Source organism: Phytophthora sojae (assembly GCF_000149755.1).
Source record: "Phytophthora sojae unplaced genomic scaffold PHYSOscaffold_6, whole genome shotgun sequence".
Taxonomy (NCBI): Eukaryota; Oomycota; class Peronosporomycetes; order Peronosporales; family Peronosporaceae; genus Phytophthora; species Phytophthora sojae.
In genome coordinates this window covers 3,929,027-3,945,121 of record NW_009258120.1, presented here as the reverse complement: position 1 = coordinate 3,945,121, position 16,095 = coordinate 3,929,027, and the positions used below count along the sequence as shown (strand labels likewise).

Genomic DNA, 16,095 nt, shown 5'->3' with positions numbered 1-16,095 from the left:
CCATGGACGGCCGCCACTCTCCACGGAGGCAACCCGACCGCCTATGGTGCGAAGCCCGGCTGTGCGGGCGCAGGTAGCGTCGAGGAAGTGGACGCCACGCGCCGGGCAAACATTCCTGCAACGGCTGTCAACACCGTGCTATGCGAACACACTGGTGTCCGATCGGGTTTCTCGCCGGTATGGTTCCCTGCCGGCCCATGTTGCCAACGGCACGTCGAGTGACCGCCGTTCACTGACTCCGGCCGAGTCAGTGAACGGCGGTCGATGGCCTGGGCTGCGGCACCTGCGGTCGCTGGCCGCGAGACAAGTGGGGAGAAAACGAGTGCGGCGACCGTGCGGGCAGCGACAGTAGCCGCGCCGCCTGTGGCATCGGGCCCAGATTTGGAACGAGCGGAGCTATTGGCAGCGTCCGCACACTCGCTATTGGCGGCGTAGTATTCCGTCCCGACCATGTCAGAAGAGAAGCAGAGACCAAAGTGGTAGGAGCTCCGTTCAGGGTAGACGCAGCCGAAGTGGCAGGCGCGTCGCTCAGGGTGGGAGCAGAGACCGAAGTGGCAGTAGTTTTGCTCAGAGAAGCGGAGACCGACATGGCAGTAGCTTCTATTAGCGAGATACTTCGAGTGCTGGGGGCGCGTACTGCCGTAGCGGCGAGTAGCTGTGTACTGTCCGACACCGGTACCAAGGTAGGTCTAGCCTGAGCAGCGTCAAGAGGCAAACCAACACCAGCCCGCGAACAGCCCTCTCGCCATTCGCAGTGGCGCCTTCACAGGTCCTTAAACTCGGGCTTTAACCCCCCATAACGCGACTCGATGAACTCGCGCACCGTCGCCGAGAGGTGTTGAGGCCGAAAGTGGCCGCGTCCCGCAAACGTGCACTGGGGGCCCGTTGACCGACAACCCTGGTTGGACAAGTACCGCATGCACAACTTCCTGCCTTGGGCGATGGGCAACGCGTTGAGGACAAACTCCGGGACCCGCTTGGCTGCTGCTCCTGTTCGGGACGAGAAGCTGTCTTCCTGCTTGTTACGGCCGCGGGGTGGCAGGCTCGTTGTTGCCGCTGAAGCCTGCAGAGACCCAAGGCGCCGTTCGTGGATGATGTTCTGGACTTGGACAAACGACTCGTGTGCAACATTGAATTCGTCCTGAATGGCACTGCACCGTGCAGTAGAGCCCAACACCACGCATGTGCGGACCTTTCCAGGCGTTCGTCCATCCAGAACACCAGATCTACGAGCTCCTCCTCGTCGGTAGTGCAGCGAAATGTTTTCTGGAGGAGGAAGAATTTCCGTGCCGCCTTGATGACACCTCCGACGAAGGGCTGGTACACTTCTTCGACTAATACAGCCAGTACGTCCAACGCAGCCAAAATGTCGTCCAGCGACTTCGCTGCTACAGGTCGTGGTAGTTCATTGCTGCTTGAAAAGTCGCACATGTCGTACTTGGCAAGCAGCTGACGTCGGCACGTTGCATCGATCCGCCCAAAGTGCAGGAGCGAGAGTCCACGAGTCCCGAACTCCCACGCGAAGAAGCCTTTTAGCACGGCAGGGTGGGGGAGGAACGCTAGCAGTTCGATCTGGGCCTGCACGTGCTCAACAAGAACTCATGTAGGAGTACGTACCGTTGACAATGGCTTGATGCACCGTGTTCTGGAGACGCGACGCCCGAAATTGACCTTTTCCACCAGTCTCACCAGGTACACCATCCAGGAGTAGCTGCGCGGAGGAGGCTTCATCGTCACGGAGGCGCGGTCGAGCGTGCGCCTGTAGACCGAAATCTGTCAAGTCGCCCTCGCGGCCACGCTTCGTCGAGGCTCTGGTCTGGCTCGGCACCGCCGCCTCCCCTATTTCTTCCACGCTGTTGTCGCTATCATCGTCGGAGTCTTGTAGCGGGTCTGCCCCAGTAGTGACTGCCGGAGTCGAACTGACGCGAGCCGTTGCTGTCGCGGCCGGTGCTTGGCCAGCCGGATCATCAAAAATAGAGTCTCCAAGCTTGACGGAAGGGGGCGGTCGGCGGTTTCCATCATGATAGAATACAAAATCGAGCACATGCTTCGCAGAGACTTGGGCCACTTGCATACTACTGATGTCGAACACTGGCACCACACCGGTTTCTTCGACAGCAGCCACTCCGATCTTGTTACAGATTGCTTCGAGCGAGCGTAGTGCTCCCCGCCCACGGGCATGGAACGCTGAGTAGGCTGCCTCATGAATCGCCCGCATCTCCGCGGGCATCGTAGAGAGCGTAGACTGCCCCTCGCACAGGCGCATCGCATACGTCTCGACCGCTAAATCCTGCAACAGCTCCTTGTCGTAGACAAAATCGAAGTTGCCGGCAGAGGAGGCGACGTGAAGGACGCACCGATTCGAGTCAGAGCTGCAGCGGTAGCCGGTCACCACACCATATGTCCATCTTTCTGCTCCACCATCCCAACGATGCGCGATGCAGACACAGCTCCCGACGTACGTTCCGAGGCCACCCTGGGCTTCTTCACGCGCCATCCTCGTCGGCTTACAGAGGCCAGGGGCAGCGCTACCGAGTAGGCGTTCAGTTCACTCCAGCGCCCGCTCGCAACGCGATGGACTTCCACGTCTTGGTCGTCCGAGGGCTGTCCTGAGCCGTACGCGAAACCCGCCGTGTCGAGCGTGTGCGGCTTGAGATAGAAGAAACGCGGAGAGGTCATCCGTGAAGCGAAGGCGGATAGTCTGAGGTTCGACGACGTTAGTTCTAGGCTAAAATCAAACTGAGCGACTGTGCGCGCTGTTGTGGCTCGAGATTACTGATTCTCGAGCCGTGTAAAAACTCGTCGATCTGGAAAAACAGATTCCCCGACGGCTACGCCGCCGGGTAATCATCAACCATGTCTTTTCAAAAAATACACAGTGCGTTGCTCCCAAGTTGATGCCTCAAGCTGGGGGATTCCAGTGTCGTGAGACGTGTATTTCTGACTTGAGTCACGGTCAGTTTCTACCTCGACCAGCATAATTACATCGGTCAGCATAAAATACCTCAGTCGGCGTAGCTACCTCAGTTGCCGTATTTAGCTCGACCAGCATACAGTTACCTTGGCCAACGTAAATACCTTGGTCGTATAGTTACCTCGGTCGGTGTAATTGAATGGAATCTGCCTTGGACTGTGTACAAGGAGGCTTGTTTTGTGACTATGGAGGTGAAGAGGAGTCTTGGCAAGAAAGCAGAGACAGCAAGGTCTATTACGGATTAACGACGCCGCAGCTACCGACTCGTCAGTGGCGTGACCACGTCTGTTGGCGACAATACTCTAGCATGGCCTTCGAGCGCGTCGTGAAGGTTGCACACAATGTCATCCTGGAGGAGGATGCTTTGGTAAACTCAGCGAATGTGGGGGTGTCGGGACAAATCAGTGGTACTATGGCCTTGAAACAGGTGGGCCAACGAGGGGGACCCATCTGCAGCAGCAGGCAGCGGAGGACGATCACGAGGCGGCGGAGACGCTGACGCAGGGCGACGAGAAGCAGACGTCCTCGCTGGGCTACAGCATGACGATGGGCGGCACGGGAGCGGTCCAAGAGGTAGGGACGGAAGCTGCGGACAGCTCCTGAGTGGCCACAATAACGAAGAGTGGCACGGTGAAGGGCACGACCGAGCTGCACGCAGCAGCTTGTGTCGAGTCGACGTTGAAGGACGGGGCTGGAGGGCCCGAGCAGCGAGCGGAGACCGCTCACTACGAGAATTGCGCCGCAAGACGCAAGACGAACGCGATCAGGCTCACGAGGCACGCAGCACACGGAGCGAGAGCTCTACACGAACGAGGGAGAGGCAGACGAACGAGGAGTTGACGGAAGCGCGGAGTGACTGGTCGGAGCCGGGAACCCTGCGTGGAAAACGAGAACGTGATCGTAGGTTAGTGTTGACAAGAGGTTGACATTAGCTTGCGTGATAGAAGAGGTTTAACAACCCCCTTAATAAATTCGGTCGGACGCACTGAGGTGGACGATCGGGCGCAGTGACGAAGTGTCGCTGTCGGCCAGAAGGTGTTAGAGTTGCAGCGACGAGAAGTAGGACCGACGCAGCGCAGCTATACGACTTGCTCAAAAAGCCGAGCAAGATAACTGGCCTGCTTCATGGTGGTCATACAGGGGCCTACTTCTACAACTATGAACGAAGCTACGGGTGTCCTGACGAGGGCCATGACGCCGATGTCTCCGGCGAACACGAAGACGTCGAACAAGTCGGGCAAGTCCAGACTGAAGTCAAAGGCGAAATATTTTGAAGACGATGGTGATGAGTCGAGCGGTGGCGAGACGGGCGCTCGACAGGGCTTCGGCAACGCTGGACGTGGAAAGGCGCGGCCAAGTCAGCTACGCAATGATCCCATCGACGAGGAGGAGAAGGAGTCGGCCGTAATGGCGCGGCAGGAGCCAGTGTCGCTGGATCTGGATCCACCGCCTGCTGCCGAAGAATCGCAGACGGCGGATTCCCCTCCAGGTGACGAGCCGGCACCCACGAACGAGGAAACGACGGAGAGGACGACGGAAATGGACGCGATCGCAGCGACGCTGCACCAGCTCACGACGCTGATGGCGACCATGCAGCCACCAGTGAGCACGCCGAGAGCCGATGGACGGAACGACGAACACGTGGCGGCGGAGATGACTTCAGCCTGACGCGACGACGACGGTGAGACGCGGACGGCACCAGCGGGCGAGACGGCTGGACACGTGCAGCAGCCGTCAGCTCCAGCGACGAGTGTGGGCACGACGGAGCCGACGAGACACACGGCACCAGCGACGACGAGTACGGGAACGCCGGGAACGACTACGACGACTACGACGACGATGAGCGACTGGAACGCGGTGACGGCTGCGATCCACGAGCTCTCAGGCCGACTCGAAGGCCTACAAGCTGCGTTGAGTAGGACGGCGAGGCAGGAGCCAAGTCCGACGGCGAACTGGGCGACTGTAGCTGCCGCCTTGCAGCAATTGACGATGATGGTGACGCCGGCGCAGACGGCGGCGACGGGCGACATGCAGCAGCAACCACCAGCACCTCCAGGCAACGAACAACCGGTGTCTGATGCTGGGGCTTCAGCTCCAATGCAACCTGGGCAACGAGGTGACGGAGGACGCAGCGAACAACATCGGGCAGCTGGGGGTGGACCTCCGCCTTCGGATGGGAGCGACTGCAGCTCCGACAGCTCGAGTGGCGAAGGGTGGCGGCCCCGTGGTGGACGACGACGTGTTGAGAGCAACAGCGAGTCAGAGAGCAGCGACGACTCGGAGGACAGCTTCGGGTACGGCTCCAGCAGCTCGGAGAGCTCCGATTACGACTCCAGCGATGACTCAGGTGGACGACAGGGTCATAGACGCGCGGACGGCGTGGACGACGTCGGCGAGAGCGTTACCGAGAGCACGGACGGCGACGGCACGGACGGCGGTCACGTCGCAAGAACGTGAAGGATCTGGAACTGCCGACATTCACCCCCTCACCAAAGGTGTCTGTGTCGACATGGATCGACCGTGTTGACCTTGCACTGAAGGGCGCGGAAGAGTCTGGACGCGGCAGGTGGTCCGACAAGGCCCTGTACTTCATCTTGGGAAACAAACCGATGGAAAATGCGGCCAAATGGTGGGTCGATATGGATAGACGGACGACGGAACGGAAGAGAACGTGGACCAACTTGAAGAAGGCCCTGGTGCGGCGCTACGGCGAGAAGCTGGATAAGTCTGCGGCAGAGTGGCGAGTCAGCATGCGACGCATGATGCCTGGCGAGACACATGCTGACTTCGCAGCTAGCCTACGAGACGTGGTGGGCGGGAACAAGGTCAGCGAGAGAGTGCTGCTGGCTCAGTTCTACAGATGTCTGGATAAGACGACGAAGAAGCTCGTGAAACAGCATCCGAAACCGCGGACGCTGGAAGAGGCGGTCGACAAAGGGACAGAGATCGACGACCCGATGGATAACGTCGCGCAAGGTATGATCAATATCGGCCAGGCGTGGGCGACAACGCCGAGCCGATACGTGATCCCGATGAGCGGAACAATGGGCAACACAAACGTGATTCCGGGCATCAGCGGGACCGGATTGCCCGCGGAGATGGTCGGCAGTGGCAGCGATGTGATGATGCAGTCGGAGGTCGAACAGGTGGCCCTGTTCACGAACCCTCAAGGCGTGTACAACGCGTACTCGGGCACGTGGGATCCGCCACCCGGACACGTGTGGAACGGGAAGTATTGGTACAAGCCGAGGAAGGTGGCGAGGAAGTCATCTGTGACAGCGAGCGGCCACACGGAGTCGAAGAAGTCGGCTGGCAAGGCGAAGGCGACGGTGTCGAGCGGCGAGGAGTCTGAGCCACGACGGAAGAAGGTGAAGGCCGCGGTAAAGCAGGCCGGTGCGAACGACGGACGCGGCAACAGCCGTGCAGCTGACGAGCGACGGCGTGTTGTTAGCGGTAATGGTGCAAGCAGCGTTGGCCAGGCAAGTGGCACCACTTGCTACCTGTGTGGAAAGTCGGGTCATTGGGCGCAGCAATACCCCACGGGTCCAAAGTGCTATGCGTGCAACCAAAACGGGCACTACGCACGAAACTGTACGAATGAGGAGGCGAAAGCCAAGAACGACGCGTACTTGCAGACGCGTGGCACGGTAACGGTGTCGGAAAACAACGAGCGGGCGACGTAGTGGGGTTACGACGTCCGCGCAACCCTGATCATCCCCAGCGAATGAGAACGAGGACGAATGATGAGGGCGGGCGAAGTCTGATTGTGACGGCGGCGCCAGAGCAAGTTGCTGTGGATGGCGAGCGGATGGCGGCGTCACGAAGGGCCGATGGCCAGATCCGAGGACGAGTCCGTGTGGTGACGGCGAGCGAGCTGCCCACGAACGATGACGAGCCGAACGATGATGACGAGACGAAGGAGGAATCCTCCGACGTCGACAATGATGATGATGAGATGAATGAGAGGGGGCGGACGACGTGCTGCGCGTCGTGGTCGGCCGGCAATATGATGAACGAAGTAATGCAGTTAATGAGAACGGAGGCGGCGTCGAAAGACGGCGACCGAGCGGCGCGATACGTGGCTACCGTGCGGCCAGCGATGGCAGCGGTACGCTTCGTGCGTGCAGAACGAGAAGAAGAGCTGCGAAGCTCTGCTGATGATGATGAGGGGCGACGTCGAGCTGGAGAAGGCGAGACACTACCCCGAGATGACGATGATGACGAACGAGGTAAAGCTGGAGAAGGCGCCGGGCGACGCAAAGCTGGAGAAGGCGAGCCGACAGCTGACTCAGCTGCAGCTGTGATCACGTGCACGTCGACGGCCACGTCGACGAGCGCAGCAGCGATGACGAACGAGGAAGTGAAGGCAACGACCGACGCGACGTACGATGAGGACGAGGGCAACTCGACGGCCGAGTCGATGACGAACAACGAGTCGATGACGACTGACGAGTCAATGACGAACGAAGTAGTGCAGGCGACAGCCGGCGTGGCTGACAACGAAGACAAGGGCAATGAGGCGCTCGAGCTCACGGTGAGCAACGAGTCGATGACGAACGATGAGTCTGCGGTGCCCAAAGCGTCGGTGATGACCAACACGGTGGCGGGGAATAACGAGTCCACGGTGGACGTGTTGATGGTGGACGGCGAGGTCTCGAGCGCGAGCGAGAGCTCGTCAGATGGCAATGAGCGTGCAGGTAGTGATGTGGAGCAAGCACGGCTCGCGCGGAAGAAGGCTCGCAAGGTTGCGAAGCGACTGCGGGTCAAGGCTCTGCTGGTGAAGCGACGGCGAGCAGAACGTGAGGCCTAAGATGAACGGCGACGGGCTGAGACGGAGCTGCGTGACGAACGGCGACGAGTGGCAGCCGAAGCCGTGGCCGCACTTGACGAACGGCGGCAACGACGACTGCGTGATGGTGATGACGAACGCTCCACACGGCCGAGTGACTTGGCACGTGTGAGCCTGGTCAAGCATAGGCGCGAGGTGACGAACACGCCACGGGCAGTGAAGGATGATGACGTAGAGTACGTGGGGGCAAATGACGGACTTCCGACAGCAATGATGGAGGTGAATGGCGCCTCGAGACGCGTGAAACTTGACAGCTGCGCGCGCTACACTATAGCGGGCACTGAGTGGATGGCCCACGGCGACAAGCAGGCTGTGGACGCTCCGGTTGACTACGTGGAAGGCATCGGGGGGTTTCTACTCGACGTGCTGGGAGTATGGCGGTTCAAACTGTGCACTGTATTCAATGAAGTTATCGAAGTGGATGCATGCGTAGTGTCGGGCTGTTCCGACGAGTTTCTACTAGGAGTCGACTTTATGAGGGCGCGCGGAGCGACCATGGACTTCGATCGCAATGAAGTGCGGTACGCGGACGGAGGGCGAGCGGTCGTGATACCGTTCCGGACGCATGACGACGCTGGAGGAGCACGAGTCGCAGCTGTACGGATGGTAGACTCACGAGCAATGCAGTGACGCCTGTTGAAGTCTCGGTGGCAGCTGAAGATGGAGAACGCGGCTTGTTCTTGCCGACGAGGCACACGGGGTCAGTGTTGTTGGCAGCGACGGTGACGACGGCTCAGAACGGAAGAGCCTGGGTGCCAGAAATCAACACGAACAATGAGTCAGCGCGATTACCTAACAAGAAGGAGCTGGACACGTGGATACCTGTCGATGACGATATGCAAATCCTGTCGATGAGTGGCGAGCTGGACGCTCAGCGTGTGAGTGAGTGGATCGACGAACTTGGTGACAGTACGACGCCCCTGGATGACGAAGACGAAGTACACATTGGAGTTGATGAACCAGATGCACGTGTATTAGTTACCAAATTGCTACGTGTCTATCGTTAGTTGACTGCGAGTACTGGCGATTGTCCTCCTGCGACAGCCTTGGACATCAACCACCATATTGACACGGGTGACTCAGCGCCGATCATGTTGAAGCGCCGGCGGCAAGCACATGCAGAGGATCAGATCATCGATGAGAATGTTGACAAAATGCTGAATGCGGGCGTCATAGAAGAAGGGAACGGCGCGTGGGGTTTTCCGGTGGTCCTGGTACGCAAGAAAGATGGGGAAGTGCGTTTTTGCGTAGACGACCGTGCTCTAAACAAGGTGCCGAAGAAGGACGTGTACCCCCTTCCTCGCATCGACGAAACCCTTGAGACTCTGGGTGGTGCATTGCCCTTTACTACTCTAGACCTACGCGCGGGTTATTGGCAGATCCGTGTGGCACCCGATGATCGAGATAAGACGGCTTTTACCACGAAGAGAGGGCTTTATCGCTTTGTTCGCATGCCCTTTGGCTTGACGAATGTCCCCTCTACGTTTCAGAGGATGATGAACGGGGTTTTGGGTGGTTTGACCTGGGTGACTTGCGTAGTTTACCCAGATGACATTGCGGTTTTCACTCGAGGTGGAATCGAGCGGCATGTGGTCGAGCTGGCCAACGTGTTGGAGAGATTGGCTCAGGCTGGGCTGACTCTCAAGTTGAAGAAGTGCATGTTCGCAGCTACATCTATGGAGTACCTAGGGCATAAGTTGAGCAGTGACGGTGTGCGACCGTTGCAGCGGCTGGTGACGGCTGTGCAGGAGTTTCCGAGGCCAACAGATGCAGTTGAGGCCAAGCGGTTTGTGCATCTCGCGGGGTACTACAGACGTTTTGTTGAGGGCTTTGGGTCCATCGTGGCCCCGATAACGAAGCTGTTGAGGAAAGATGTCGAGTGGGAGTGGACACCTGCTCAAGAGGCGGCGTTTGAGCGAGTGAAGATGATTCTGACGACGAAATCGCTACTGATCTACCCTAATTTTAAGCTGCCTTTTCGGGTTGCGACGGATGCGAGTACGGTGGGTCTGGGCGCTTGCCTAATGCAAGATCATGGCGCCGGCTGGCAACCTGTAGCCTATACCAGCAAGATGAACAACACAGCTGAAAGTAAGTACGGTATCACGGAGTTGGAATATGACGAGGCGATGCGGTGTTTTCTCCCGGAAAGCAGTTATAGGCCCTCCTTGACAGACCTCAGGCTACTAGAGCTTTGGATCCGTGTCGGCTGGCACAGGTGTGTGTTGTCCAGTACACGCTGTTGGTCAGGCGCACGATGTGTATCCCTTGGGTAGCGGTTCTTTTCACCAGGAGGTTAGTATCGACCCCGTGAATCAGACAGCTACGCCAGGCTAACGCGAGAACAATCCAACCCAAATAGAGTTATACACGTTATACAATCACACAAATACTTCTTTGCCCTCTATTCTTTCTCTAGGCCCAAGGCTAAGGCCAAAATACAAGTCAACTGGTCCAAATCCAAGACACTTGATCAATCTTGGGGACGCGCACCACCTCTCGGAGAGAGGAAACGATCTACCCTGTCGCCAACTTCTTCAGTTCGACAGAGGCCCAATAGACCGCAAATATACAACAAAGACGGTCTGCAATCCGCCCAAATATACAGATATGGAATAGATATGATCACTTCCAGGCCGAAGCAGTGGATCACTTACCTAAAGTACTTTGAATTTTGTCGTGGAGAACGGCCTTCCAGGCTGTGAAAGAAGCACTTGTGCCCTTCGAAGTAAAACGAACTCTGTTTGGTTAAAGGTCACATGCAGACGAAATCTTTCCTAAGCGGCCCTTCGGAGACTGCGATCTTTCTGCGGAGTGTTGGTCTGGCCTTGAAGGGTCGCCAAACTGGATACCTTCTCGGAGTTGTTGGGTACACCTAGGATCTTGGAAGATGCCATAGTGAAACCAAGTGTTCTTGGGTTTGGAGCCTCGGAACGCCTCAAGCCGAGGTCGTTCTTGGAATTTTGTGGGATGTAAGTCTGGGAACGCGAAGTCTGGGAATCGTTATTCCGGGAAAACAACGGGGAATCTGAGAAGTACCTCAGCTCCCAGGTTGTAAGCCAGAGTCGAGTTCCGCCGTACTTAGATATACTGGGGAGGATCGCTCGCATTCCGTTGCACTTCATGGAACGGGATCAACTCGCCCACATTGATCAATCTTCCGGGATTCAGCGTCCATTCGCAGACATTACCCTTGTTTTTATAGGAGACTCCAAATCATCCAGTATCACGAAGCTCCACATCATTGGGACTTCCCAGGTTCAGGTGCATTCACCCGAATTTAGGGATCGACACCGCGTCACAGGAATGTTTGGCGGTCGTATGGGCGATCAAGCTCTTCCGTCTTTACCTGTATGGCAGAATGTTTACGATTATTTCGGATCACTCGGCGCTAAAGTGACTCATGACGAGTCCGAACCTGACAGGTAAATTGCATAGGTGGGCACTCACCTTGTAGGAATTCGACTCCGAGGTCGAGTACCGACCTGGCAGCACGAACGTGGTCGCAGATGCACTCTCCCGAGCACCTGCGGTGGCGACGGTATTGGCGGCTGTCGGACGACGGCGAAGGGCGAAGAAACGAGCGGCTGCTCGAACGGCGGGCACGATGGAGACGGCAGCTGGATCTGCAGTACGTGACGGCAACAGCGGTGGGGAAGTGCGAGCTGAAGACGGCAGTGGCGGTGGGTCTGTGCCGACAAGAGCGGCGGAACGAAGTGCGAAGACGACGACTGAGCGGCTGGAGACGACAGCCAGTGCAAGCACGCAACCTACTCTACAGCTGGCAGCAACGAACACGGCTGACGGGCAGGACGGCAGTGACAGCAACGAGCAACATCAGGACGAGGGTCCCGAGGACACGAACGACGAGGGCAGCATGAACGAGATGACTGTGGTGAGCGCGGACGGAGTGACGACCGTTCAACCTACGGTGGAGGCGGCGGTGACGAAGATCCCGAAGGCCGACACGAAGCGACGCGTGAGACGGCGCGTAGAGCCTACGAACGCTGAGCGACCCTTGACGCGAGCAGCGAAGCGGCATGCTGAAGAGCAGCGGCGGCGAGAGTTGGCGTCTGACAACGAGACGAAGGACGGCGAGGTGGACGTGCCGGTGGACGACACGGAGCACGCGGGGAGCAGCCTCGTGCCGGTGACAATATGCGAGTCACGGCAGTGGCTCAGGGGGTGACGACGAGCGGCGAGATCACGGCAGTGATGCCCCTGAGTGACCACGCGGTGACGGAGAGCAGCGTGACGCGTAAGCGGAAGTGCGTGACGTCCGTGGACCCGCTGGTGGGCGGTAACGAACGAGTTGAAGCCTGTCACGAAGAGCAGGATGCAGTACATGCGGCAGTGACTGGCGTGACGAACGCCGCAGAGGTGGCGAGCACGGTGGACGCGGCGAAGACAACCAAGGATGTGCAGACGCGGAAGCAGGCCGAGACGACAATAACGAAGACCCGTGCATCGAGTCGACGGAGTATGCGGACGACGTCGGAGAAGCCTCCGAGTGTAGCGAAGACTGGCACGACGACGAACCGAGCGGCGAGTGCGAAGTCGCGGCCAGCGACGGCGAGGGCAGTGACGACGACGAGCAAGCACTCGAAGCCGACACCTCGACGAGATGATGACGATCGACGAGACGATGACGAGCAGCGAGATGATGACGATAACGACGGTGGACGGCCAAATGCTGAGAAGCAGCGTGGATCTGGACGTGATGACGAACTGCGTGAGCATGAACCAGTACGACGACGCGCAGGTGGACCGGCACTTCAACTTACCGATGCCGAGATCATTGATGCGCAGCGGAAGAGTCGATTGGTGCAGCGCTTGATGGAGTCGGGCGAACACCTAGGGCGGCAGGTGACGAGGATGTTTGGGCTGGTGACGATCGAGACGCAAAAAGGGAAACGAGTTGTATTACCTCCGGCGTTATGGCCTACAGTGATGAAGGAGTGCCATGACTCCGTGTGGGCTGGACACCTACGAGCCCCTCATACCTACGCAAGCATCGCACAGACGTAATGGTGGCCGAACTTGATGCGCGAAGTGAAGCGCTGGGTGGCAGGCTGTCAGGAATGCGGGTCTCGCAAGGCACGGCCGAGAGAGGTGATCCCTCCGCTGAGAAGTATACGTGGTGGTGCCGTTGGCGGCAGATGGGCTTTAGATGTAGCTGGGCCCTTACCTACGACTGATGGTGGCGAACGATACGTGATCGCGGCAGTCGAGTACGTGACTCGATACGCTGTGGCAACGACGGTGAAGCAGCATACCGCGGAGAACGTTGCGGCTTTCCTGATGAAGAACGTAGTGCTGAAGTTTGGTACATTCAGAGAGTTGTTGACGGATGGGGCGCCGGAGTTGACCGGCAAGGTCATCGAGCAGCTGGTGATCATGCTGCAGGCCCAGCAGATCAAGCCCGTACCTTATCACCCGCAGATGATTGGGCTAGTAGAACGGTTCCACCGCACATGAAAGGACTGCATCGCCACCTACATGAACGACGAGAAGCAGAGGGATTGGGATGTTTGGGTAGACTTCGCAGTGTACAACAGCGACCAGCACTCGACGGTGATGCTGTCGCCGAACGAACTGATGATGGGGCGGAAGCTCCGTAACCCCAATGACCTACTACGAGTTGCGAACGTAACGGAGGCAGGAGCGCTGACGAATTATCACCGACGGCTGGTGACGGCCATGGAGAGCAGCCGTGCATGTGCTGAGACGGCAAGGAGGCGTGAGCAGGAGCGCCAGGAACGCTACTATGATCGAAAGGTGCGGAGGAAGCGGGTGTTTGAAGTTGGCGACCGTGTGTGGTTCTATAAGCCGCCACGAGGTCCCAAGGCGACGAAGCTGGTACATAAATGGCTTGCGCCAGTGAGGATCGTGGAGCCAGTAGGCTATGACAATTACCTGGTGGAACGAGAAGATGTGGAACACGACCCTGAGCAATATTTAGCACATGCTTCATTTTTAGTTAGCTACCATCAGCCAGCTACACTACTCGAGGAAGCAGCAGCTGACATTGAAGCGCAACTGGAGCATGAAGGTGCGCTCGAGCTCGACGGTAATGACGAGACGGACGGAGCGTCTGGTGGAGCAGCGACGGCTCCGGTACGTGCAGCACCAGCTGCAGGAACTACAAAACGGCGTCGACGAACAGTGGCAAGTACGACTACGAAACAGCGACCGGACGAGGACGTGGTGGAGCTACGACGACGAAGAAGAAATGCAGCGGGACAGTACGTCCTCGAGTACGAGGTGCGACCTGTACAGCGAGACGGTGGACGACGGCGACGGAAGAACGGAGGACGGTGATGGATTACGGTTAAAGAGTATGACCCCTTGCTACAAGATGGAAGGGTCGTGGAAGACCCTAGAGATGGAGAAGTTGTGTAACAGGTGGGCCAACGAGGGGGACCCATCTGCAGCAGCAGGCAGCGGAGGACGACCACGAGGCGGCGGAGACGCTGACGCAGGGCGACGAGAAGCAGACGTCCTCGCTGGGCTACAGCATGACGATGGGCGGCACGGGAGCGGTCCAAGAGGTAGGGACGGAAGCTGCGGACAGCTCCTGAGTGGCCACAATAACGAAGAGTGGCACGGTGAAGGGCACGACCGAGCTGCACGCAGCAGCTTGTGTCGAGTCGACGTTGAAGGACGGGGCTGGAGGGCCCGAGCAGCGAGCGGAGACCGCTCACTACGAGAATTGCGCCGCAAGACGCAAGACGAACGCGATCAGGCTCACGAGGCACGCAGCACACGGAGCGAGAGCTCTACACGAACGAGGGAGAGGCAGACGAACGAGGAGTTGACGGAAGCGCGGAGTGACTGGTCGGAGCCGGGAACCCTGCGTGGAAAACGAGAACGTGATCGTAGGTTAGTGTTGACAAGAGGTTGACATTAGCTTGCGTGATAGAAGAGGTTTAACAACCCCCTTAATAAATTCGGTCGGACGCACTGAGGTGGACGATCGGGCGCAGTGACGAAGTGTCGCTGTCGGCCAGAAGGTGTTAGAGTTGCAGCGACGAGAAGTAGGACCGACGCAGCGCAGCTATACGACTTGCTCAACAAGCCGAGCAAGATAACTGGCCTGCTTCAGCCTGTTATATTACTTTCTCCTACTTCATAGTTTTGCCAAGCTGAAGGAACGGTAGCGGCCACTTCCTTCGGTGGTCTGGACCCCAGTTGCCCCCAGCGTGATAATTCACTCTATATCACTTCCTAATTGACTGACTGTTCGTCACGAGTATTGGTACGCAGAGACTTGTAGACGCGGATCAAGCGCAGGCCGGGAAGTGCTGGACTGGAAGTTGCTGGTGCAAGCGGTGGTGACTCAGGAGTTGCTCTGCTCTGTGTAACGCTGGCATTGACGCCTTTTGTGTGCTAACTGGACGGCTGGCGCTCAAGGTAGCGTTGAACTTCAGACACTGCGTTGTGGATGCCTTTTCGGTTCTTTTCGCCCAGGTTTCAGTAGGTGACCGGCGTCCGTGCTCCACGTCTTCTTGATCATCTTCGCCTTGGTCTTCCGGTTAAATCTCCACGCGTTCTTGTTGGAGATCGAACTCGCGGTCGAATCGCTGTGTGATGTCGAAGTTGTTTAAGCGCTGAGGCCTGTCGTCGCTGCTGCCTGCGTCTTTTTCGCTGCTGGTGCTGAGGTGGTATCTGCTGGTGCAAGACTGGTATTTGAGGTCCGTCACTGTCATAGCGAGACAGGAGTTGGTACCAACGGGGAGTGGTGTAATTCTGGCTGGGGCGTCGTGACGAGGCGACGTGCGGGGCGCTCTTGCGAACATCACCTCAGAATTTTTATTTTGATGTTTGCGGTTACCGTTGATAGCGCTCCGGGCGAGCACTGCATCGAACTCCGCTGACCGGTCCGCTCACTTACCCGGCGGCTACGGCAATCGTCCCTACGTCTTCGTCTCCGTCCTAATTTCCTACAACATGCATCCTAATTATGTATCTGATCAAAACCTTCTCTACTGATGTTCTCGCTCTAGCGTGGTGGGTCACACATGAGCTTGCCCTTGCTCCTCCAATGTTGTCCAACGAGGATCGTGACCCTGCTCCGCTCGGGCTACTTCCTGTCGTCTTCACTGCCAGTTCGCATGCCACCGCTCGTCCCACTCACGACGTACCGAGCGAACATCGCCTTGGAAGAGGCCTACAGCTACTCCGATTGAGAGCACGATGCTGTCGAGGAGGTGGACCAGCGGCAACCCTCTACTGGTACTTCAAGCAAAGGCAAGGCATGCTACGACGACGC

General features: G+C 58.0%; 3 protein-coding genes across 3 annotated transcripts; 2 read left to right on the top strand and 1 right to left on the bottom strand.

Annotated features, from left to right (window-relative positions):
• Positions 1-763: 763 nt before the first annotated feature.
• On the bottom strand, positions 764-2,679 carry PHYSODRAFT_253098 (hypothetical protein; the record flags this gene model as incomplete). The annotated part of the gene is given in 4 exon segments (XM_009533283.1): positions 764-1,151; positions 1,193-1,598; positions 1,618-2,283; positions 2,463-2,679. 4 exon segments carry the CDS (start codon positions 2,677-2,679, stop codon positions 764-766), a joined length of 1,677 nt encoding a protein of 558 aa, XP_009531578.1.
• A 3,774-nt stretch (positions 2,680-6,453) lies between these two features.
• On the top strand, positions 6,454-6,615 carry PHYSODRAFT_420397 (hypothetical protein; the record flags this gene model as incomplete). The annotated part of the gene is made up of 1 exon (XM_009533282.1): positions 6,454-6,615. A coding segment is annotated over one exon (162 nt), but the record flags the coding sequence as incomplete, so codon positions are not given.
• Positions 6,616-13,523: 6,908 nt separating this feature from the next.
• On the top strand, positions 13,524-14,144 carry PHYSODRAFT_513804 (hypothetical protein; the record flags this gene model as incomplete). Its single annotated transcript, XM_009533281.1, has 1 exon — positions 13,524-14,144. One exon carries the CDS (start codon positions 13,524-13,526, stop codon positions 14,142-14,144), a length of 621 nt encoding a protein of 206 aa, XP_009531576.1.
• Positions 14,145-16,095: the final 1,951 nt, after the last annotated feature.